This window comes from Pelodiscus sinensis, chromosome 2 (assembly GCF_049634645.1).
Source record: "Pelodiscus sinensis isolate JC-2024 chromosome 2, ASM4963464v1, whole genome shotgun sequence".
Taxonomy (NCBI): Eukaryota; Metazoa; Chordata; order Testudines; family Trionychidae; genus Pelodiscus; species Pelodiscus sinensis.
The window spans coordinates 56,254,149-56,280,127 of record NC_134712.1 but is presented as its reverse complement, the minus strand read 5'-3'; the positions used below and the strand labels follow the sequence as shown (position 1 = coordinate 56,280,127).

At 40.3% G+C, this 25,979-nt stretch overlaps 1 protein-coding gene across 7 annotated transcripts in view; it reads left to right on the top strand.

Annotated features, from left to right (window-relative positions):
* The window catches only part of SULF1 (sulfatase 1), a 153,770-nt gene that overhangs the window by 96,757 nt on the left and 31,034 nt on the right, over positions 1–25,979 (top strand). For all 7 annotated transcript variants that reach the window (XM_075920557.1, XM_075920559.1, XM_075920558.1 and 4 more), the window contains 6 exons: positions 1,717–1,886; positions 13,893–14,043; positions 15,428–15,603; positions 16,150–16,278; positions 16,552–16,608; positions 18,088–18,217. In XM_075920557.1, coding sequence (XP_075776672.1) covers positions 1,717–1,886; positions 13,893–14,043; positions 15,428–15,603; positions 16,150–16,278; positions 16,552–16,608; positions 18,088–18,217 — 813 coding nt within the window. The remainder of the gene's footprint in view (positions 1–1,716; positions 1,887–13,892; positions 14,044–15,427; positions 15,604–16,149; positions 16,279–16,551; positions 16,609–18,087; positions 18,218–25,979) is intronic.

Here is a 25,979-nt window from a genome sequence, read left to right as displayed (position 1 = left end):
TATGCTACTGATCTCTTATGTTAAGATGATGGTATTGCTGAGTATTGCCAGTTGTTATCCATATTAAGCACAGCTTATCTGGAACTGTTTTCCATTATACTGTGAGAGGAAAAACAGTGTGCTAGTGATGTCAGGCTCTGGATACGAGAATGAGAATAGATAAGGGCAAAAAACAAGGTTTGGGAAACTTCACACTTTGTTTGTACTCCTGACAAAGTTTGGAATGTATGCCAAGGGGACCTGCCCACTGCAGAGAGATTTCTCAGAACCATGCAGCACTGGAAATTCTGTGGTTTCCAAATCACTTTATGTAAGCTGGAATTTCCTCAGAACAGAGCTTGTAGAGGATGCTACAGATGCTGCAGCTGTGGTTTCTGACCTATGTAATGAGATTTCACTGGAAACTCACAATAGCTGTTTCTGATTTCCCCAACCTTAATATGACACTGATACAAAGTGTAAAATAGGAAATAAAGAATATTGGTTATTTATAAATTCCTTATACATCTTCTGTGAATAGCAAGAATGTATGATGTTTAGGAAAATAGGAAAAAAGTAAGAGGGCAATAACCCATTCAGTGTCGTCCTGTTAGGGCATTTCATTTTAACAGACTATCAGAACTTGCCAAAACATTGGTACCGTAGGAGGTGACCAGATTGTCATGGTTCCTATTAATATGAAGTCAGTCTTCTCCACATCACTACAGGAGAATTGACATCTAGGCTACTGTATCTGCTGTGTGAGAGAGAGAGAGAGAGAGAGAGGAGGGGGGAAGAGAAAGAGAGAGATTACAGCTGGTTGGCTTGTCCTAACACTGATATGCATGTGACACAGATCCAGTCCCTCAGGCATTGCTTTCGCAGCTGTTTAGGGCCTTGAATCCACAACATGTGATTAGTCATGCCTGAAAGTGCTTGAAATTGCAAACATCATCTCAGAACTTTCTCAATGAAACTCACACTGGAGCTCCAGGCCAACAAAGAACGCTTAGAGGTGGCAGGTGGTTTAATTTAAGTTTTCATCCTTTTTTTTTCTTCTTTCCATTTCCTCCTTTTCCCTTGTAGAGTCCCATTTGCCACCTTGGCTGTGGGTTAAGCCAGTTTATTAGCAAATAACAACCTTCACCTCAACAGCTGCAATTCTTTATGTTATACAATTAAAAGAACAGACCCTGCAGGAATTCAAATGCTCCCTATATTTATATGTTTGAATGCAATTTCTTTGATAAAGCCACTCCTAGACAACCATATTTTTGCAATATGTTCAGTGTTGTAGACTTCTCCCAAATCGCATAGAGGGAAATCTATATTTTGAAGAAAGGATGCAATAAAGACTTACTTGTAAATATGAAATGATATTCGGTATGGGTGGTTTCTTTCACTTTGGAATCATGTTTTTACAAGGAACTTTATCAACAAAATTTAAGACATCTTTGTGCTCAAAAACACCATGTTCCCAAGTCTGGTAATATTATTCAGTTAATATAATCTTACAGGTAAGCACATTTTGCAAAATACATTCCCATCTAATATACCTTCCTCAGAAAGTAATTAGTGCGTAGTGTGTCCTGTGTTCTTTATGGTCATGTGTTCTTTGAAGGTACATTTTTACTTCCTGACCTAAGCACTAATGATTACTTGGTATAACAAAATACTGTGATCTGATTAATGATGTGCAATTTGTAATTTTTATTTTGTGTTAAATGTATGTTACAGGACTACTTCACAGACTTAATCACTAATGAGAGCATTAATTACTTCAAAATGTCTAAGAGAATGTATCCCCATAGGCCCATAATGATGGTTATCAGCCATGCTGCACCTCATGGCCCTGAGGATTCTGCACCACAATTTTCAGAGCTTTATCCAAATGCTTCACAGCACATGTAAGTAAAATTTGGATTGTGCCATTGCTGGGAGTTTGTATTGTTGTTTATTATTTTTCATGGAAACTCTGCAGGAACATAAATTTGAGGGATCTATAGTGAGCAGCAAATACAAGTCCTTTTTTTTATTCTCACTGTATACTGTACTGGTTCCTTTAGGATAGACAATACCAATTTTTACACTTGTGAGGAACTCATTTCTCTGGATAAGAGCTCTTTATTGGAAAAGCACAAGGTTCTTTGCCACTTTGTTAAGGCAGCTTCTTACAATATGTTGACACAAGAGTTGATGGTGGGAGAACCTACTGCAAAGATATTACTTCCTTCATGTTCCTGTAGGACATAGTTTTCCTGAGAGCTGATTAACTAACTATGCTCATGGTGGCAGTGTCCTTCAGCAGGTTTTGTGCAGATGTTCATGCCAGGCTTGCTGACAGAGCAGCAATTACATGATTCCCAAGCAACCCGTCAGTCTGGTCTTTTCAATAACATACTTATTATTTTTGGAAAGTGGTTATGCTGTTCTAATAGCTGTTCCTATTGGCTTTGGGACCAGTAAATGATTGATTAAAAGGTTTTGTGTTTATTTGAGAAACTGGGGGCACAGGCACAGTGTCTCTTTTTGTGTGTTGTCGTGTGTGTATGTGTGTGTGTGTGTGTGAGTGTGTGTGTGCAAGTAGGTTATAGGCAGCAGCAGATCCTAATCAATTTATTTCTGTTTTAGATTATAACATAAGAGGACTGGAACATTTCTGTTCTAACCCCTTTATATGGATCAGTGAAGCACAGACATTGTTCCAATTACTACTAATCCTTTCATTCGTGATCATGTGGATTAACTTCCCCAGTCACTTGTCCCTGATGGGCTGGCCTTTCTTGTCCTTGGGACACCCAGCTTATTTTAGGACCTGGCAGGTTGAACCAGAAGCCCGGCAGGAACTCTGTGCTGTTTTATCCTGTTTCTGAAGACTTTCTGACTTCTTGTGTTTGGAGTCTGGATTCACCTGGCTTGCATTGGGGGAACCAATAAAGTAAAAAAGTTCCCATGGGTTTAACAGTAAAGGAACAATTAAAATTTTGTTTTGCAAGGCCATGTGGATTGCAGTTGTCCATTTGAAAATTTAATTTGCTCTGAGTATTTGTGCAACCTATTCTTCATATTATTTGTATAGACTGGAAAACTATCCATCAAAATAGCTTTATCTGCTAAGCTGCTTGTTTTGGAAACCAGAAAGCATGAATCAGGTGTGTCTCTTCCTGTCTATCTTGGTGGCCTGGATTTCCTGACATCTTTGTTGTAAAGTGTTCCTTCTCTAGCTGCCACGAGAGAGAGACTTGTGTGGATTGTTTTGTATTTCTTGTGAATGCCTGTGCAGGTTAAGAGTTCAGTCAGCAGACAAAGAAGTGAGACAAATTGAAGACAAACTGCCAATCTGGGTGCATGAAGCTACTAAACAGCTAATTTCTAGAGCAAAAGCATTAGCAACATGTTCTGACTAAAGGAAAGAAGTTACATGTCTCACACAAATATGTGGCTGTCCTGTGAAAACAGTGCAAGAGCAATAATATCCCTCTTTCTTGGGTTAGTGTAACTTGAACATTTAACCCTTGGGTTTTCTACCTTGGTGGTCAAGCATCATTTGGATCGCTTTTGTCTGTCCTTGGGTTACAGCCGTCTGACCTTCAATTTTGTTTTTCAAATGTAGTTGTGATATCATGTTACTGTAATCCCTCTCTCCAGTAAAGAAAGGAAACCAGGTTGAACGCTGCTTACTGGCTTTGCAAACTGAGCTGGAAGGTTATGCCTACAGATCAAGAATTCAGTCTCTCAGCCACATGCAAGAGGAGATTCTGTTTAACAAGACAGTAGCTTAAACGAGCCTTTAAATTATGTATCATTTCATTGCTGGTAGAGAGTCTCTATTGCTTGTTGTTTAAAATACTATCTGTTTTAAAAAATAGAGGTTAGTTTGATTCAGAATGAGATATGGGGTTCACCTATATGAGGGGCAGCATCGTTGTCATTGTGAGATTTCTATTCCTCTTTGATTTAATATTTGTGAGGTGTTTTTGTCCTCACCTTCTTGATTCAAAGAGGAAAGTCAAATGCACACAGGTAGAAATTTCCATATTGTTTTTAATCTTTTCTTGTCCAAAATAGACATGCCAAAGAGAAAAGATAGACTTGCACAAAGCTGCCATCTTTCAGCCCCATCCTTCCACTTCCTCCATGCAATTGAACATGCACCCATTGAATGAAAACACTTAATAAGACAAGCAAAATGGAAATACTTGCTGTGACTACTTCTGAGGGTTCACTTGTTAACCCCATCATCTTCAATTTAAAGTGAAAATCAAACACTCTCAGATTCAATAAAGGATTACATCTTTTTTAATAAGTACAAAGAAGATCATCTCTGTGCTCTTGGATTTTTTTTCTGAGCCATATAGTGTTTTCAGAGGTAAAAGAATTCCTGGCCTATGTCTACACTACAAGTTTTTGCGGCAGAGAGTATGCTAATGATGGACTCATTAGCATGAGTCGAGATGTCATTAGCATATTTTCTGCCAATTTTTTTTGCACAGGGGGGTTTTGCACAAAGAGAAGCAATGAAGCTGCTTCCATTTTGCTCAAAAAAACCCTTTTGCGCAAGATCCTTATGACTGTCACAGAGATGATAATGCGCTTAGTAGTGTGGATGCTCCACTTATGATTTCAAAATAAGGGGAGTTATTTCAAAATAACTGGGTACTGATTTATGTCCATTTATCCTTTGTTGCAGAGACTGTCTGTGACATATTATTGTCATGAGGTAAAAGTTATATGTCCTTTCCCTTCGATCTAATTTCAAGTGACTTTTTTATTTATATCGATGCTTAGAAATCAAATTACAGATTTAAAAATAAAACCTTGACAGGACCAACTCAGGAGTAAGAGAAAAATGAGTCAATACTGTAAAAAGACTGATTTATTAACCTATATAATTCCCTTTTTCCCTTCCCACTACAAACTGAAGTGAAGTGGGTATTTAACCTTTAGTTCAGTCTGTATACTATAGGTGCAGTTTCCCTATTGATTGCAGCCACTGTGAAGCTATTTATACCAAGATGTATTTTAATATATTACAGTGCCAGCAGTCAACAAATCATAAAAGAAGTTATGTGCCTTTCATGAGGAGATTGCAATATAAATAGGATAAGCAGTTGGAGGCCCAGATGATGATGGCAATAATTGAAGGACTTTGCAAATGTGCACATTCAATGGGACTACTTAAGTGTAAATCTACTTACATGGTTAAGCATTTGTAGGGCCAGAGCCTTACACAAGTAAATTCTTGTTGCCTTTCCTGACATGGAGCAACATTTCTTGTTAAAAATAGATGTCGCCTTTTCCCAGTTGTTTTCCATGGGCTAATCTTTAGTAAAGTAATGTGAAGAGTTGTTAATCCAGGTCTTCAGAGAATTTTGTTAAGCAGTACAATTCAAGGTGCTGTGTATTAAACTGGCCTTCAATATTGCAAGCACAATTTTACTTCCACAATTAAATGTAGGCTCAAACTTTTGGGTGCAGTTGTCCTTTCTATGTTACCTTTTGCATCTGCAAATATGTTTTTGAAGGTCAAATCAAACAGTTTAGCTTTTAAATGTATGTAATAGTGAACTAATATAATAAACTATTTGCTCCCACATTTTAATTAGAGACCATGTTTACGTAGTGTCCATTGTCTCTTCAGTATATGCATACAGTACTCCTAGCCGTTACATATGTGTATCAAGTAGAGAGCATCCAGCAGTTTTTGACTGCTGTATCTAACAACGTTTATTAAATAGCAAAGATATTAAGTGTTGTGCTAGTATTTGTAAATTTCTCATTGTAATACATAATTACATAAATAATATGTTTGTTCACTCCTGGCTACAGTTAAGCCAGCAGTGCAATGACAGGCTGTTGTGCTGCCAAGAAGGCAAGCCAGCTGCCGAGGTAGGCTTAAGTCTCCTGTTCCCAAGGCCACTGTCAGAAGCATCCTAGTTATAATGGATATTCTTCAACAGCCATGCTCCAGGGATGAGTGGTACAGTTAAAACCTTTCACAAACACTTTCCAAAGGTACTTTTAATCTCTGGGTGAAACAGCAGATATTTACAAAACAAGGCAAATTTGTCTTCTAGATTATTTATGGAGCAGCACGAGAATTGGCATTCTGTAAAATATGCAATATTGGTGTCTGGTGAGGAAACACGAAACAGAGTTTTAAAAGGAGAGGAACCATATATAATGAAGAGACAAGAAAACCTTAGAATTTCCACCATTTACTAAAACCTTGTGTTCTAAGTGAAATAAGCTATAACTATGTGATCTGCTGTGCCAGTGTACTCATATGTAGCTCTAGGTCAGTATGGAAAAGGAAGCTGGAGACCTGTTCTCCCTTCCCTTTTCATCAGCCAGGAGCAACCTACTCCCTCACCAAAAACCTGCCTGATAAAAGCTCCTCCACCTGGCCTCTCAAACGAGCCAGGGGATGCTGACAGCGTTCAGAGGTGATCTTCTCACCTGAAAAACAACAGGTGACCCATCCTCCAGCTGACTGCTCAGCCCACCACAGCAGAGAATATCGTGGTGACTAACCCGTTACCAGATTTGCCCAATACTCTGGGGTATGCTCATTTATTAGGGTTACTCTTCTTAGGTGCGGGGGATGTTGACAATTCTATCATTGTGCTTACTTGTGCTCTCCCTGACTTCTCCCTGCTGCCAATTCCCCCTCCCACTGGAGCTCTCCTGCAGGAACTAGGTTCCTTAGGATGGGGTTCTTCCCACCTTAGTAACACATGGACACTTACACCCACTAAAGAGCATACCTGAGAGGATTGGGTAATCAGCACTCACAAGCTGACCCCTTAGTTGTCCCTGACTCAACAGTCTGGGTTAACAGTAATGCCACACTGCTCCCTCATGTGCCTTTGGACTCAGTTAGGCTAGATTTAACAGCACTTTAAGCTGCCATCCTCATATACCCCCAGGTTCAGCACCTCCCTATCACCACTTTCACACCACAATCATTCACTGGTAAATCACGTGATGAGCAAATCCCACAGGATTTTGGGCACTACAGGGATCTTTAGCTTGAGTACAAGAAGCGTTGTTGCAGAATGAATGGGGAAGGCAAAACAACACTCCTGAGGAAGAGTGAGCAAGAGAGAGGAAAAGAGAGAGAAGCAACCAGCTTAACAATGAAAGTTATTTATTTCTCGGTAGTGAATAGATATATATAATATAGGGAGAGAGAGAGAGGAGCCAAACACACAAAACAGTTACAATATTAAATCTAACAGCTACAATATTAAAACTAAATTGAAACTGGTTACAAATGTTAGGGCTAGCTAAACATATAACAATTTACATGGCAGGGTCAGGAGGCTATGGTTAGAGAGAGGTAGATTGGTGTAAGGAGAGAGAGAGAGAGAGAGAGAGAGAGAGAGAAAGAGACCTCACCACTCTGCGAAGCTTGCACTGATTGGGGTTCCAGAGGGCAGGAGACAAGCAAAGCAGAGCCCCCAGCACGATCAAACAGGAGATGAAAAAGTCTCAATGGAACTGATTCAGTTTAAATCCAGGTATCAGAACCGTTTTTCTTGGACAAGGGTAGGAGTTTTTGTAGGGACAGGACAATAGTTCAAGGAGAGCACTGGATTTGTTTATGGGTAAACAGAGGCGAGACAATAGAGACTAGTGATACCAGATGCTTTCAAAAAAATACCAGCCACACTTGATCTCAGATGGAGGATGGGGGGGACCGGCCAGGAGGGGAGTGGGGCTGGCCGGGAGGAGGTCAGCGGGAATGGGGGATATCGGGGTGGGGGGGAATAGCTGGTGGGAAGCTATTTTAACGTCAATATGTGTGTCCATGGGCAAGGTGTCCATGGATATATCTGACACATTTAAAAAGAGATAATAGAGACCATGAGAAAATACCTTCTTCTTTGGGATTGCTCCCAAATTACCCAATGTTTCAACTCGGTATCCATTCCATAGAGAAGCTAGCGAATGAGTCATGGAGAATGAACCACTCCAGATCAATATTGCTCTGGAATACTAGTTGGACAGTGTGGGAAATTGCTAGTTTCTTCAAATAATATATACACTGGGACAATTTTCTTTGTCAGGGTTGTCATTTTAGTATGATTTTTAATATATATGTCTATAATATACTATGCTTGATATGAACAGTCAACAATGTTACACTTTATTTAATATGTGACATATGTCTGCTTATAAATGTCTCTCTCTCTACAGTGTCCATTTCTACAGATCAGAGAGAGTTATTTAAAGAACTTAGTTGCAATGTCATTTCTCCCTAAAACTGTCAGAATTGATGGAAGAAGTGTGTGGCTCCTTTATTTGAATCTCTAAAGCTAAAGAGTTGACATGATGCCAAAAATAGTTTTTTGCTACAGATTGGCAGAGTTATGCCAGGAGAATGAAGGGAAAATCTACACCTACAATCTTTTATCTGATGTTTTCATGTGTACTGTATCATCTGGCTATACTGAAAGGAGGAGAGGAGGCATTTAACATGGGTTTAATCGGGCCACAACTGTATTATTAGATGTCTTGGTACCCAGAAAATAACCCATGGTTATTCTGTAATTAGGGCTATTACCAGCTCTCCCTCTTTTTCCATCCAGGTCCCTCAGCAAATCTATGGCCAGGATCTTAAAATCTACCCCTCTCATAGGAGGGTTAAGGTGGGCTATAGGAATTGGGGGATTGGCTTTCTGCTGTACCAGTCATAGGAGTCCCCCATTTGTTCCTTTAATGAACACCTCTTTTAAATCCTTTTCCAAGCCATTTATCTGGTTAATGTAGACCTTTCCTATGGAGTACCAGCATTGATGTCCTATCAGCCATTGGCATGGCTGCCTTCCCCCTCCCCCCCCCCCCCACACCACGAATCCAGTTGGGTTCCCAGACCTTTCTTCTGCCTCCTTTTATATCAGCCAAAACAATTGGACTCCAAAGTTTTTTACAGGGGAACCGCATCCTCCCTGAATAATTTGATGCCCCAGGAAGTCCAAATTGCTGAGCCTTTTATGATCACAATGGATTGGGTCACCCCAATTAGAATCCATCAAGCCTTAGCTGCCAAGGTGGTGCTCATTGGCTGCTGGCTAGATCCTGTGTGAATGAATGTCTGACAGCATGGATCTGCATTACATCTCTTTTTTGTTCTGGGCAGTAACTGGTCTCCTTTACACATTACCCAAAGAGTGTTCTGAATGTATGCCACATCCTGTGATGGGTTACTTAGCACAGTGGTTCCCAATTGCCGGTCTGCAGCCTGCTGCCGGGCCACGAATCGCTGGCTGCCCGGTCGCAGCATCTCTCAGAGCTCAAGCTGGCTGTTTCCGGCAGCCGTGGTGGCTCAGACAGCAGCAACAGGAGGTGGAGCAAGAGGCGCTTTCCCACTCTGTGCTCGGGGAGGGAGGTGGCACGAAGAAGGAGAGAGGTGCTTATGCCGCCAACAGCCATTCCCTCTGCCCACACAGATGCTTTTGCCAGCAGCAGCAGGAGGAGGCATAAAAGGAGACACTTCCCTAGGGCTCCACACTCCCCCCCTATCTGTGAGCCACTTTTGCAGGTGGTGGCGCTGGGGCTGAGGTGGACCAGGAGGCACCTCCCCAAGGCTCCATGCTTCCCCCGTCCCTTGCACAGCCGCTTTTGCTGGTGGCAGCACTGGGGCAGAGGGAAGAGGAGAATTAGGAGGCGCCTCCTTCCCTTCTTCTCCCCCATAATGGCAACCACCAGGGCTCCATGCTTCCCCCTCTACCAATGGGGGCACAAGACACGCTGGGGGAGGGAGGGAGCACAAAGGAAGGCCACTCTCTCTGCCCACACAGCAGTAACAGCCACACTCCCTAGAGGGGGCAGCCTCTCTCTGGTGAGTGCAGGGGTGGGGTGGGGTCAAAGGGGTGTTGGGTGAAGGCATGGTGGGATCACAGGGCAACAGGGTGTTGGCATGGGCTGTAGGGGTCAGAGGGTAAAGGGTCAAAGGACATGGGGCATAGGAGTGGGGGTCAAAAGGTGTTAGGCACTGGAGAACAAGGGGCTGGGTTGGGTCTATGTGGATGGGTAACGTTTTATTTGCATATCTGCATATTCATTATTTACATAATAAATATGCCAATAAAATGTTACCAGTCCGCCAAACATTTGTGAATAGGTTTGCTGCATAAAAAATGTTGGGAACCACTGGCTTAGCATAAAACAGTGGTCCTATAACATGCTTCTCGTTCCATGCCAACACGAACTTGCCCTGTCACTGGAGCACAGCTGCCAGGGCCACAAAGTTGTCCATGTATGTGCATAAGAAAAACAATCCTCTGCTCACAAATCCATTCTACCACCTTCTTGGCCAGTCTGCCAATATCTGGAATGGAATCCCAACAGATTAATGGCAACTGACTATCTCAGGCTGTACACACGACTTGTATACTTCTGCATCCCAATGCCCAGTTATCAGAATTGTCTGTATCCTGCTGCTCCACTGCTGTTGTGGCCCCTAACTATGAATTACTGAGAGCTAAATTCCATGGGGCAGAACCTGGCTTGCTACCTTCCAGAAGATAACAATTGCTGCCCGGTCCCCTTGATCAGTCATTGTCCATCTCATGTTTAATGTCCTTGCTTGCTCCTCCAGGTGTAGATCACATAGTTCTAAGGCCCTCTTTCGCCAAAAGTCCCCCTACATTAACGCCAGCATTAGCTCACCAATCCGGAAAGTACCAAAAATGTTTTTAAGAATGCTGCTTTGAGTAAAGCCATTTAGATTCCTAAAATGTCAACTAAAGTACCCATATGACTGCCAGATGGGGTCATTGGACCCGTGCACACTTTGAGATAAGACTGCTGTGTACATATGGATAACCATTCAGCCCACTGACAAATGTAATAGCAGAGAGGAGATTCCCAAGACTGTTGAAGTCGCTAGTTGACAAGTTATCCATGACCCTATGTACCTGCTGCTCTGTAATGGGCTATTACGGGACCAGTCTTTCCATTTCTGTGATTACATGAATTCATTAAGATTTGTCTACATCGCTTTGCCATCTGAAAGCAGGCAGTGGAGCTCCATGCTAACCCTCCTACCTCCAAGTTCCAGGTAGCTAGAGGAATTCGCTCAGGTTCTTGTATGGGTCCTGGTGTGGCTTCCAAAAAACCTGTTATTAAAAAATGAGGCCAGGCATCTGCTATGTCCATATAAACCCAGGAAAGATAATAAAGTAATAAGTTAATTTCTTGAAATCTATTTGAAGACCAAGCCCCAGGAGATAAACCTGCAAGTTATGCACAGACCATTGTGTGAAGGGCCCTGCACCTATGTCCTCAATTCATTCCGGTGGAATCCTTGTTTGTTTGTTTGTTTTTATATTGTTTTCTTTTGTTCAAACCACATAGCCCAACCATACGCCAGACCTCTAAGTTGTTTTTGACAGCATATTACATACTTATTGTGTTTTGTTTGACAGCGTATTATTTAGAATCCCCATAAAACAGAATCCTAAACCCACAGAAATGGGCCACCATCTGCTCTATTAAGCTATTTCCAACTGAGCAATTTTAACATTTCCAGTTGAATTGGATATGGTGCCCTTGCCAGCCTGTGGGTGGCACCTGATTTACCCCTATGCTGGTTCCCCCAGGAGCCCTTTCCTTACTGCTGTGGCATGAACATGCTGCATGGGCCCCAAAACTAAATCTGCAAACTTGCCTGCCCTCATGGGTGTAAACCTTTCCAAAGCTTGCATCCAATGCCACATGCATTTGTTGCTGCACTGACACACCTGTGCTTTCAGTGTTTCCTTCATGTCTTGTAATCAATTGAACATCAACGCTCTGTATGATCCTGTATACATTGGAAATCCAGAATGCTGTAAAGACAACCTTAGAAACAAATGTCTTAATCAAGGGGGTGTGGCTCATTTATTTGATGCTCTTCTGAAGAATTGGGTTGGTGGCCGAGACATGGAAGGGGAGTGAGGAAAAATCTACATATGCAATCTTTTATCTGATGTGTTACATATGCATTGTATGTGTAATGTATGGGTTAAAAAAATCTACCAATTTAAGCGTATTAAACATGTAATCATTATTTTCATCATCTATTTAAACTAGTAAAAATATATCCATATACATTGAGTATATATAGCAGCTATAAAATGAATTTGGCTTCACATCACATAGCATTTTTTTTTTCAATTGAATGATGGATTGATTCAAGATTACATAATGAAATATGCAATGCAATAGTGAGACATAATTATGAGGAAAAAAAACAAAGGGTAGATATTAAAAAATATAAATTAAGGCACCAGTCTCACAAATGACATCAGCATAGGGGAAGGAAACTCAGCTAATCAGGGGCAGTGATTCACATGTCAGAATTACAGTGCAGGATTTTGTTTTGTTTCTGTCTTTAATTTTTATGAGGCATATAAGTTTGTTGCATATAAAGGGTAACTGGAACTAATGAGCTGTTCTGACACACTGGATATTGCATGTTTAATTTTTGCCTACATTCCTTAATAGTGATTTATTTCAGATGGAATATTTGTGTTTCCCTGATTTCTCTCTCATGCTAAATTTTACATGCCATCAACCACCAGTTTCTGTCTATTTCTTGACTTTTGTAGGAACTTTGAGAAATAATGGTGTGGGATTTGGCAACGGTAAACTTCATCATCCCAACAAATTATGTAGAGTCCATTCTAGGATCTTCTTAATGATTATTATTATTGTCCTGATGCTTTAGCTCACCTATATATTTCAATAGAGGTGCATGATACTTTTGATACAGACACAAAAATAATATCCTTTCCGGATTTAGCACACACGGAAATAAATATATTTTTATTATAGATAATAATTGCAAATGTATCTACCCTACTGGTTACTGCAAAACTCAAAGCCTCAAAGCATGTGTGCTTTTACTTGTTCATGTCCTTATTTGATTATGGTCATGAAATCAGCATTTCAGCTGTTTGGGGGACATAAAAAACCAAACATTGATGATACAGTCGCTGCTGTTCTAATGAATCAAAAAAAGCTAATAATAATTTCCTTGTACTAGTGGGAAAATGTCTTTGTTGTAAGCTTAATTATAAATTGTTTAATTTAGAGATCAGTTCTTGGTAGTGAGGCATGCTTGCAATCTCCCTTAATAATATTGGGAAAATAGTCCACTTTGACTTCTGAATTTCATCCTTTAGTTTTGCTGACTTTATTTTTTAGCTTATGTAATGTGAAGGCACCTGATCGAATGGATTTCTTGTGATTGTGACATGAGCATTTTTAAAGATGAGTTAGGCTTCTAGAGGACATGGAAGTATGAGATAACTCCGAGTATGTATTAGCTTGCACAAAGCCAAATTCTATCTCGCATAGCTGTGCTAATCCTCCTCTTTGGCCTATAAATATGGCTAAGCTAGACCTGGCCCACTGCAGAACAGAACTTGTGACCCTGCTGAATTAAGCTTCCTATGAACAAATGACTCATAAGAAGTAAAATGAGATCGAATTAGAAAGATGGGATAAAATTGTTTAATGTAACTAATTTTCAAAAGTGACTCAGGTGCCTGATTCTCATTGAAAGTCATTGGTGAAAATATGATTAAGCTCCGAAATTATTTAGGGAATTCTACTATGGTTATTATAATTGAGAACACACACACATACACTAATTTGTATGTAATGATATAACCTGCCTTTAGGGAGACATTTCTTCCTAAATACCCATCAGTTAGCTTTTGTTTTATGTCCTGAAATCTATATCTGTATAAATATACATATACACAAACATACAAATCACATACAAATATATATATATGTATACAGTCCACTACACACTAACAGGGTACAGATTAGGTGGATCACTGATCAGTTCTTTTTTTCCTGTAATTTCTGTGATACTGTGTGAAATTCTCCAAATTCCCTCCTTTCTTTTACAGAACACCAAGCTATAACTATGCACCAAACATGGATAAACACTGGATCATGCAATACACTGGGCCTATGCTGCCTATCCACATGGAATTTACAAATGTCTTACAGCGCAAAAGGCTTCAGACATTGATGTCAGTTGATGACTCCATGGAAAGGGTGAGTAACTGAAAAAGTCATAGATAAATTGTTTTATTATAAACTGTTGTAACTGGTATGCCAAGTCTGATTCTTCTCTCATTTTTACTTGCCTTGTGCTGGTGAATTCCATTGACTTCAATGGAGTCACTTGTGATTTACCCTATGTAAGTGAGAAGATAATTATGTTTAAAGTGATAGGGAACCTAAATAAACCTGTGAAAACACAGATTCCAACAAATTCTCTGACTGGCAATGCTACACAGCCATTTTGTTGTCCACTTTTGTAACTGGTAGTAGAATAAGTAGCTTTTAAAGGAAAAACATTAACACGTGTCCAGTAAGCTACAGGATCAGTTTAACTCTCCCAGCCAATAGAGCAAATATATAAAGAAATATCAGGTCCCTTATCTGTAGAGGGTCATGGCACATATACACACATACCTCTACTTCACCCTAATTCCCTCACAGTTTATCCTTCAACTAAGTTATTGCAACTGGGTTCACTGAAGTACAGAGCAAAAATCAGGTGTTAGACTGATTGGCTGTGTCTACACTGGCATCCCTTCCAGAAAAGGGATGCTAATGTAGCACTTTGGAATAGGCAAATCCGTAGGGGATTTAAATATCCCCCGCGGTATTTGCATTAACATGGCTGCCGCTTTTTTCCGGCTTGGAGATAAGCCGGAGAAAAGCTCCAGTCTAGACGTGATTCTCGGGAAAATAAAGCCTTTTCCGGAGGATCTCTTATTCCTACTTGAAAGTGTTTATGAGCATAGATGATACAGGGGGCAGCTAACTACATATAATATGACACATGAGGTGTTCATAGTAGAATTTTGTTCCAAACCCTCTCTCTTTGACTTTATGGATCCAAAGGATTTTCCACCGATGGTAAAGGAGGGACACCGTTACATTTAGTAGCAATCAAATAACAATAAAATAGCTTCATTCCAATCCCTTCAATGAAGGAGAGGAGACCCTTACAAACTAACACATTTGAGCAAGTCTGAGTATGCATCGGTTATAGAGCTAGTAATTTACCAAGCAGTGTATTACAATGATTGTTACATAGAGATTTGTGGGTAGTGGAGACACAAGTCAGATATCACCATAAATTGCCAAAGTAAACTTCTGAAATCCCCCTGAAGCTAACTCTTATATGTCAAGATGTAGACCTAGTGTGTGAGTAGCAAAATAACATTGTATTCAGTTTACTACACCATGCTAAGGGCATGATGCGCCAAATTCATCCTTGGCATAACTGTTTCAATAGTTTCCCAATGGTACATTTTGCACAACAATTTTAAATAGGAAAACTGTGTGTGTATGCATGCATGGTTGTACAAAAAATGTTCTGAAATACTTGATTCTGAGACTGAGTTTTTCCTATGCTATATTTCAGTTGTACCATATGCTTGTGGACACGGGAGAACTGGAGAACACCTACGTCATTTACACTGCTGACCATGGTTACCATATTGGGCAGTTTGGACTGGTCAAGGGAAAGTCAATGCCATATGACTTTGATATTCGAGTTCCTTTCTTTATTCGTGGGCCAAGTATAGAGCCGGGATCAGTGTACGTTCTCCTATGTCTGCAGCACAGCTGCTGTACCTCATCTGAAATGTTTCTAAGCCTATCTGATGGTCACTCTAAGTGTTTGGTTTCCTTTCATAAATACTGTTATTGCAGGACACTGCCTTAGAAGAATAAAAGCATGTCTGTCTGTGTGTTATAAAGTGATCGCAATGTGTAATAGGAAATTATATTACTTGTAGCCCTGAATAGTTAGGCTTTGTCCTTTATTGTTTAAAAGCAAGTTGGTTCAAACGAGGACAGCTATTGCTCATCTTCTGGCTTAGCAGAATGGATTCATTATGAGTGAGCTGGGAGGAATAATGGGCCTGTTTCAAATCCTTTAACTGTACCATGATCACATGCTCTTTATGACAATATCCAATGATATTGATCTGTCCTTCTCAAAGTCACAGCTCCTCTGAGGAAAACTTCTGCACTTAGCACTTTAGAGCTTTAGAGCTTCAAAGTACTCAGAAACATTCATTACTATTATAATCTGAAGGAATGTGAAGGGTTACATCTCTGACCTTTTCTGTTAATTTGCAGAGTGCCTCAGATCGTGCTGAATATTGACCTTGCTCCAACTGTTCTGGATATTGCAGGCCTTGACGCGCCTCCAGATATGGATGGCAAGTCTGTCCTAAAACTTCTGGACCTCGAAAAGCCAGGAAACAGGTGGGTTACTGCCATTTCTCAAAGCCAATTCAGCAGCAAACACCTGAGTAAATTACCAGCTGAATGGAAAAGAAATTGTGGCAAAATAAGCCGTGTCAAGCCCTGTGACCACAGTTTTCACAGTTCAAAACTGCTCTAAATAGCACATTTATAAAGTTGCACATATACGTGAGCTGAGAGGTCATTTTTAAACAAATAAATTTTTAACACTAACTCAGCTATTCAGAAACAGTCCCGGATGCCAGCAATAACTATTATTATTTTTGGTTTCAGGTTTCGGACAAACAAGAAGGCCAAGATTTGGCGTGACACATTTCTGGTGGAAAGAGGGTAATTATTAAAGCTGGGAGAGGTTTGGGAAACTTGCCTAGTGGCAAGCTTACTTATGCTCGCGCTCTTCTCTTTTTAGTGGTCATCTAGGCTGTAAAATCTGCACGTAAATTAAAAGGGTTACTTTGTTCCCCAGTGCAAGCTGTGCTACCTGTGGCTCTTCTTAGGCTGTTTCATAAGAGATTTGAAGGGGTGTTTTCCACAGTAACTTCATGGGCTTATCCCTTAGACTTGCCTAGATTTGTTCTTTAACCTCAGACCCACAGACATTCACTTGGTCACCTGGCTGGTTTTCCTTCCCACCCCATCACTCTTCTCCAAGTCCTGCTGTTGATGTGATGGTGCCACATTCTTTTGCCAGTTAATTGTGTAGTTTTCACCTCAAGTAGGAATCCTTCTCCTTTTGATTTAAGTAAAAGAAAGGTCCATATGTAAATGAGATTTGTAAACATAGCTATTCAACTTTTTCTCACACAATTTATAATTTTCATTGCTGTGCTCCTTATTACTACAAACATTCGCTGAGGAAAAGTATTACAATCATTCATTGTATTGTCCTTGTCACATGATAGTCTGTGCATATCAACTTGTGGATATGATGACACAGTAATAGTTCCTAAAGCAGTGACTGCTAGCGTGGATTTCTAGTATGGCACGTGGACCATTCCTGAACTGCAAAAGCTCCTATCGCTATGTCTCACAAGCACGTGGATGATTTTAACTTAGAAGAGAAGTTCTTAGACTTCATTACACCACAATGCCCTTCTGACAATAAAAATTAATACATGACTCGGGGGGGGGGGGGGGGAGACATCGAAGCCTGAGCTTGCCCAAGTCTTGCCACCCTGATTAGGAGGGGCCAAAGCCTGAACTAAGGATGTTAAGGGTATTTTGCTAATTGTGTAGTCGATACAGTTGTATCATGTACAATTGTATCGACTACATGATTAGTCGAAAGGGGAGGTTCACTCTGCGACCACTGTGGCTCTGCATTTTAAATGTAGTAAGAGCCCAGCAGCAGCAGTAGCTTTGTGACAGGAGCCCCTTTCCACAAGGGCAGAGGCTGCTTTGTAGTATCCCCCTCTACCTCCTCACTGCCTCTGATAGAGGCAGCGAGGGGGGCAGGCAATACAGCAGAGATAGTGCTGGGGGAACTGGCTTTTAAGCCAGCTCCTCCCTCCCCCTCCTCCCCGGCACCAGCTCCTGTTCAACTACTTTCTTACACCCCTAGCCTGAGTCACTATAATCTGAGCCCCACCACCCAGGACTGAAGTCTAACACCATCCCTGGCAACCCCATTAAAAGAGATTCCCAACCCTTTTTGGACAACCAAGCCATGATTTGAGAACTGCTGTCTTAGAAGATGACCACCAAATACTAAATCTTAAATATCATTGCTGTTTTAATGAAATGGGTCCCCTCCAATGTTTGAAGTGCATTGCCTATGCAATTTTTAATTCTTTTTTTCCTTTTTAAAAGCAAATTTCTGCGCAAGAAGGAGGAATCCAGCAAAAATGCCCAACAGTCTAACCATTTACCAAAATATGAAAGAGTAAAGGAATTATGCCAGCAAGCGAGGTATCAGACGGCTTGTGAGCAACCAGGGCAGGTGAGCAATAAATGATTCTAGAACTGTATGTACCTTAATGGAATGTATTTCTGGGAACAATGTGGTGCCATACTGCATGAGGTCTAGCTGAAACCGATTAAAGAGACTGCATGTGCTTAGAGTCTCTACAAGTAAGAAAATATAAAAATATCTTGGTGCATTACATTAAAAATAGGGTGACCTTATTTCCCAAATTCTTCATCATTCTGGACTCAAGGGAATATCCTCCCCTTCCTTCTTGTTCTCTATCTTGAGAGCACCCTGGTACCATTGGCACCAAAGGTACTATTCTGTGGTCAATACTAACCAACCAGAAGTCACTCAGGCAGCTACTCCTCAGCAAGACATGGATCAGCCACAATCTCAAAAGCCTGTAGCATCCTCTCCCTCATCATCAGATGAGGCTATGGAGTCAGAGCAAATGCACCAAAGCTCTCGTGTGTTAGTGAGAAAATGCCATTGGGTCTGTTGCTGAGGAGGTCTCAACCCAGGCTCACTGATGGATGCTTTTCTCCTATCCTGGAAGAAATCCCTTCTGTAAGAAATCCAATTTCTTTGAGATAAAGATTCTTATTCAAGGTCAAAGTATATCATGCTTGCCTCATCCTTATATCACCAGCATTGCCTCATCAGCACTGGTGCTCAACCTTACACACCTCCACTGTCTCTCCTATTGGGAGCAGACATTATTTCCCAGGCCAACAGTTGCCTTCTGTATCCTGTCCTCACAGCCCTCCGTCTCACAGCATGGATTCTTTGTGATTAACACCATTTGAGAGATCCTCTTTGAAGGATATTCAGAAAGTGCTTGCAGAAAACACTCAACTAAGAGCTCTTTCCTGGCAAAGGCTACATCTACACTGCTTCCCTTTTCCGCAAGAGGAAATGCAAATAAAGTGCTCATTTGCATAGTGTTGCACTTGCACTTGCATTTGCATTTCCTCCTCTGATCCCTTTTGCACAAAAGGTTTTTGCACAAAAAAGGGCTGTGTAGATGGCTCCTTTTTGCATCAAAAACCCCTTTTGCACAATTTTGGACAGACTTAAGGGAAGACCAGTGTCTACTCTACTCAAAGGATTTTATCCTTTGTGCAGTCATTTATGCTACCAGTTGGGTAACATAACCACATCAGCTAAGGTATTGGCATACTCTAGTATAGTGAAAGCAACATCGGCAGCTGATTCAAGTACCTATCATAGACATTTGTAAAATGAAAACTTGATTATCTGTCTGCTCTTTTGCTAGTTGGAGCAGATAGCTAGATGTCAAATAGTAAACTTGCACCAACAGCTGTTCACTAATATTTACCAAAAAAAATGGGCGCTGGGTTAAAGAATTTTAAAAAATTAGACACAAAATATTTAATTGATTCTGAATTAACATAGTACATTTAGTGATAATATGAAGAAAAGGTCTCTCTTGTGATTTGTAGAATTCTGTATGTATTTTTTTGAGTTTTACAAAAATATTCCCTATTAATAATAAAGATTGAAAATATATGTGTATTTTTCTCTCAGAAGCCCAGTTATGGTATTCTTGCTAATTACCATCATTGCATTTAAAAGAAATATTAGAAAATCCTTTTGAATGAGAATAAAAAGTGCTGCTATGTTTAATTTCCAGTTTCAGTCAGTAGCCACCTCTGATGCTTTATCCGAAACAGGTGGACTTCTGTAAAACAAACAGAATGGCACTCACCATAGCTCCTACACTGAAAAATAATTCACTCCTGCCTTTATTCTTGTCATTCATTGAAACTCACTATTACAGTGAATCTCAGATTGGTCTGAAGTATGTTTTGACTGGCACACCATCATGAAAGCCTTTTACCACAGTTCTCACCTCACACAAGCTCATAAAATACAGCCACTTTTGAAAGAACATTCACAATGTCACAGTCTCACTGAAGGACACAGTTTTAAAGTTTCCAGTGCTTGCCATTGCAAAAATTGATTAAAACTGGTGGAAGAAAGCTGATTATTTCTACAAAAACAGAGATCAAAGATCTCATTTAGACCTTTCGATTCAAATGTTTGTAAATAACAAAATATTTTCTTTTCAGTTATTTTATGTTTATGTCTTATACCAAAATATGTTTTTAGTAACTTTTTTATTACACACATGGAAAAGATAAGACTAAGTGAAGTGATCAACATGAAGATGAATTGCAACATGAAGAGCCCTCAATGCTATGCCTAATCCCCATGAGTAAGACATCGAGCTGCCCCTCTTTTGAAGGACTTATCTCTTTAGTTGCAAGCACCAAGCTAGGAGGGAGCTTACAATAGCAATGGCATTTGATGCTGCCTCTCACAGCTGTGATTGGTTTGAGCTCCTTTGAATTAAGCAAGGACTCTGTAGCCATAGGTTCATGGAATCCAAAAGCCAGTCCTGAAGTACTAGATGAGGATCTGTTCATACTCAAAGATATTTAGGAAAAAATCAATGACCAACTTTCTGTCCTAATGATTGTTTTACTTTTATAAGGATATTGGCACAAGAAAATCAGATAGAAAAAGAATAGGCTAACAGCAGCCATGACTTTTCTAGGGCTCTACAGCTATCAGGGACCCGCAGCCTAAACTAAAGTTAATGAGCTAAATCATTCCTGTGGTAATGCAGTTGACATCTGTATAGTAATACCAAGGACAGATTTGGTCCCAGATTCCCACAGCAGAGTTAACTTGTTCGTGTGGCATATATAGAACAAGATGTACCAGGATAAAATACTAAATGTGTTTCTTAACAATAATTCTGCTTACAGCATAAAGTGGCAGATTTTCAAAGTTAAGTACATGTAATTCAGAACATATACTAACATGTACCCAAATGGTAAGTACACACAAATTGGATGTGGTCACTTGTACATAGGCAGTTACATGCATGCCTGACCACAAGGCTGCATAAATTCCAAATTTTGCACAGATTTACTATATCTACAAAGTTGGCTTTTAAGCCTCTCCTGCTCTCTGTCATACTTTGGGATGTTTTTCTTTGGCTTGTAAGTGAGCTAGGGGCCTGCTGAGAAATTCAGATACTGGTTAAAGTTCAGACTCCAACCTTTGCCACACTCTCCCCACCTAACTTATTTGGTTGGTTAGACCCAGAGGTTTTGGTCCAGATCCAGGCCAATGTATCAATACCACGAGCCAAGTTCTCTGGCCGCACTGCTCCCTTTGCACAGCTTGAATTGTGAAAGCTGTCCATATTTCTTCTGCTAGACATTTCCCTAGCATGTAGAGCTGGAGTAGGAGGCTCCTTACCTGCCTCTTCCCTACAAACCAAATGTAAGGGGTGGAGAGTAGGCATGACAAGAATGTACTGTGCTCCTGCTATCCCCAGCTGGTGGATGGCTTCTTGGAGCATAGCCTGCATGCCCCCATATCTGCTATCCCCTCCAGAAGCGAGACACCACAGAGAATCTGAGCCCATATATCTCCTCTTTACGTAGTTTATGAGCTAAATTTGTCTGTGGCTTAATTGGTTATAAACCTATGACCAGAGCGGAATTGAACACAGTTAACTGAGTATTGATTATGACTATGGGGGAGTCATTGTAGTGGCTTAAAGTTTTCTTCTAGTCAGTGGTGTATATGCCCTAGGACTATTTATTACAATAATTGTGAAAGAACACAAGAATGGTCAGACCAATGCTCTGTCTAGTCCAATATCCTGTCTTCCATCAGGAGCCAGTACCAGATGCTTCAGATGGAATAAATAGGACAGGGAAATTATTGAATGATCCAGCTCCTATCATCCAGTCATTATTTCTGGCAGGCAAAAGTTTAGGGGCACCTGGAACATGGGGTTATATCGCTAATCACATTGGCTTAATAGCTATCAAGAGGCAATCCCCCATGAATGTACTCATTCTTTTTTTTAATCCAGTTATACTTTTTGCCTTTACAAGATTTCCTGGCAACAAGATGGCTGTGAATTATGTAAAGAAGTACTTCTTCGTGTGTCTTATGTTTGTTTTAAACCTGCTGTTTATTACTTTCATTCGGAAACCGCAGCGCAGAGGTAAATAACAATTCCCAAGTCATTTTCTACACACCATTCATATTACAGAGGTTGGTCACATTCCATCATTTTGTATCTATAGTTAGGATTATTTTCCCTATGTGCATTTATTTGCATTTATCAATGTTGAATTTCATCTGCCATTTTTCTGACCAGTCATCCTGTATTGAGAGATTCCTTTATAATTCTACACTGTAAGCTTTCAACGTAACTATCTTGAATCATTTAGTACTGTCTTCAGACTTTGCCACCTCACGTCTTATGCCCCTCTCCAGATCATTTAGGAAATATGTTGAAGAACACTGGTTTCAGAATAGATCCTTGTTGTTACTCTGCTATGTAGATCTTTCCATTCTGAAAACTGATCATTTATTCTTGTCATCGTTTCGTGTCTTTTTACCAGTAATTGATCCATGAAAGGACCTTCCATCTTGTCCCATGAGTTCTTATTGTGCTTAAAAGCCTTTGATGGGGGACTTTGTCAAAGGCTTTCTAAAACTCCAACTACACTGTATCAACTGCATGGCCATTTTCTTCATGTTTTTGATCTACTCAAATAATTCTAATAGATCATTGAGTCATGATTTCCCTTCACAAACACGTGTTGACTCTTCCCTAATATATCATGGGCACGTATGTCTCTGATAATTCTGTTCCTTACTATTTTCCTGGGACTGAAGTTAGGCTTCGTATATGGAATTTGTAGTTTGAGTCACTGGCTCTCAGCATCCCCACTATACAAATTGTTCCTGTACCTCTATATAACAAGCTTCTTCATTTTTGTGTAGTTCCCCTTTTTGAAGTTAAACACTACTGTGGTAGGGTGTATTCTGGGGGCTATGTGCTGATCAAGCAGTCAGATAGGTGAGGAAGAGTGCTTACTAATGAGGTTCTCCCATCAGGATCCCTATATAAGAGGACAGGCTAATTTAGGGAGAACAGGTTTTTAAAGAGACAGCGCCAAAACTACTAGAAGAGCTAGTGAATAGGGGAGGATTGTGAGTGAGTTTAGAGAATGTGTGAGAGAGGCAGATACACCTAACATACATACTCTAATCTTATAAACTCTCTCCCCCCTCTCTCCCCGCCAGCCTCCCTACAAGAACAAACCATGCAGGCAAAGGTCCAGCAGCATTATGAGGGCTATCCAGTTTATTGCATTGAATGCAACATGTACTTCATTCAGGGCAGGCGGAATAAGTGAATATTCATTGTAAGCCACTTATGGCCTTCAGAGACTGAGTATGGGGTCTTAGGACCAGAGTGGCAGAACTGGATTAGCTAAGGGAGACGGAAAGGTACACACAGGACACTGTCAGAGATACAGTAAAATGGTACCACCTTTAGTCTGACAGGCTTCACAGCCTTTGTGCTGTTGAGGAGGATGAAAGTCACAGAAAAGGAGAACATTAAGCCAGAGCAGAGAGAAATTATCCCATAGTTGGGTCTCTCCTTTAAGAGATGTCATAGTATCCTCACACACAGATAATACCCTTCTGGGGGAGGGGACTCCAATTATTATGACAAAATAGTAATGCAGAATGTCATTATTAGAACTAGAGATAGGTTTGTGATGACCAGAGGAAGTGGAGGGTGAATTGCCTGCCAGGTTCAAAGGTTATGTACTGCTCAAAAGATCTAGAAAGACTCATGTACAGTTCTAGGAAGGAGCTCATGGCCATGGTACATGTAGGTATCAATGATATAGTAAAGATAGAAGAAAGGTCCTAGAGGCCAATTTTAGTCTGCTATATAAGAGATTAAAATTCAGAACCTGTATGGTATCATTCTCTAAAATGCTTCTAGTTCGATGCACGGGGCCAGTTAGACAGGCAGAACCGCAGGGTCTCAAAACTTTGATTAAACAATCAGGATACCTTTAACTGATGTGAAATCTACTGTTAAAGTCTGTATCTGATCCACTATTAAACAAGCACTCTCCAAGTCTAAAATTTGATATGTTAATCTTCTCTCTCTCTCTCTCTCTCTCTCTCTCTCTCACACACACACACACACACACACACACACACACACACAAATCAAATTCTCCAAAGTGAGGATTGTGAAGCTCAATGTTAAGATTCCAACTCCTCAGTTGAGTGACACAACAACCCTAAACTTGGCATTGGGCTTGCTTATTTTATGGGCCTACATCTTTGTATCATCTGTACCATGCTACCTGCCAGCTCTGGTCTTGTGGACAACAGAGGACTGAATCTTGCAAGAATCCTGCACTTATAAGGTGTCAATCTGCTGACCGTTCAAATGAACTGAGCCTGTTGGTAGAACAGAAAAGATGGTGCAACTGCACATATGGGTTTGTATTACATGTATGCTCATGAACTAAAACCATCTAGTAGGTATGATGCTATAATTCACCAACCTTGCCTGTGTTCCTTTATAGCACACCTCTCACTGAGTGGTGCAAAATATTAAATATTTATATGTTGAAACTGCCCTAAAATCATTTTTCGGGTTTGGGTCTGTTTTAAAAAATTGGCTAAAGGCCTGTATAATGAAATTCACTTAGGGTAAGCTAGAACATTTTTATAGTCTTACAAGTCTTCTCTGATCGTCACTAGAGAGATGCTGCTGAATCCAGATGTGAGTTTTGTGGTAAGTTTGTAAGACTCTTCTGGCCTTAAACCAAAGAGCATTTTACATAGGCTATACATGCTATTTATTCCTCATGTATGCTTTTACATTTGTTTTCTAATGACAGCACTTCATTTTATTTTACTTTGTGTTCTCATATCAATATCAAACCAAAGGTTTGTCTGTTTGTAATGTGATGAGGATTCCTTCCATCAATCAACCTACAGATAATATTGTAGAGGAAATTAGAATGTAGCTTGTGAGGTGCAGTCTGGTTTGGCTCAAGGATCTGTGTTCTCATAAAATAAATATCCCTCAGACCATACATCTGTAAAGGTCAACTTTATGGCCAGCTGCAGCATATGAATAAAAACACATAAGCTGGTAAGAGCTCAATAGAAGTGTCAGACAGCTAGCCAGAAATTGATGGCCAGATCCCAGGCACCCACTAAAACTCAGATAAAATTATAATACAACATAATAACGTCACTCAAGAAACCAATTGATTTCAGTACAACTTCCCAACTATTCTAGCAGTGTTAAGGCATTGATGATGAATAATGCCTGCTACCTAAGCTTGTCATTCTCCAAATAAGTGATTCATGTTCTGTCTGCTCTAAATAATTTTTGAAAAATGTCCCCAAAAATAGATTCCAATAACCGATGTCAGTTTGATTTACTGTACAATCATCCTATTTTGTCAATGCTGCTTTAATTCCCTTTTTGCTCAAAAGAGACATACAATTATAAAACTGTTAGTGGCAATTACAGGGTTAAAATTAGGAACATGATGAGCACCCTGTCTAGATCTGATTTGTATGCAAATCTAGGCATGTTTCTTTGATTCATCTTTACACAAGTCAGGTTTCAGATTAGTGGCTTTCTAACGTGGTAGCCACTTGTCTTGGTATGTGGTGGCTCTTTCCTGCCACTGTATCCACATCAGCCCAGCATTGCTTCTCTGCCTGCTCCCCATTGCCACCCATTCTGAGATGCCAATTCAGCATTACAATTAAGCACATGCTTTGACTTTAAGCATCTGAGCAAACTTGTTGCCTTCAATGGGGCTACGGATAAGCCTAAAGTTTAAGCATGTACATAAGTGCTTTTATTAATTGGACCTTGTGGGTGCCCTTCCATCTG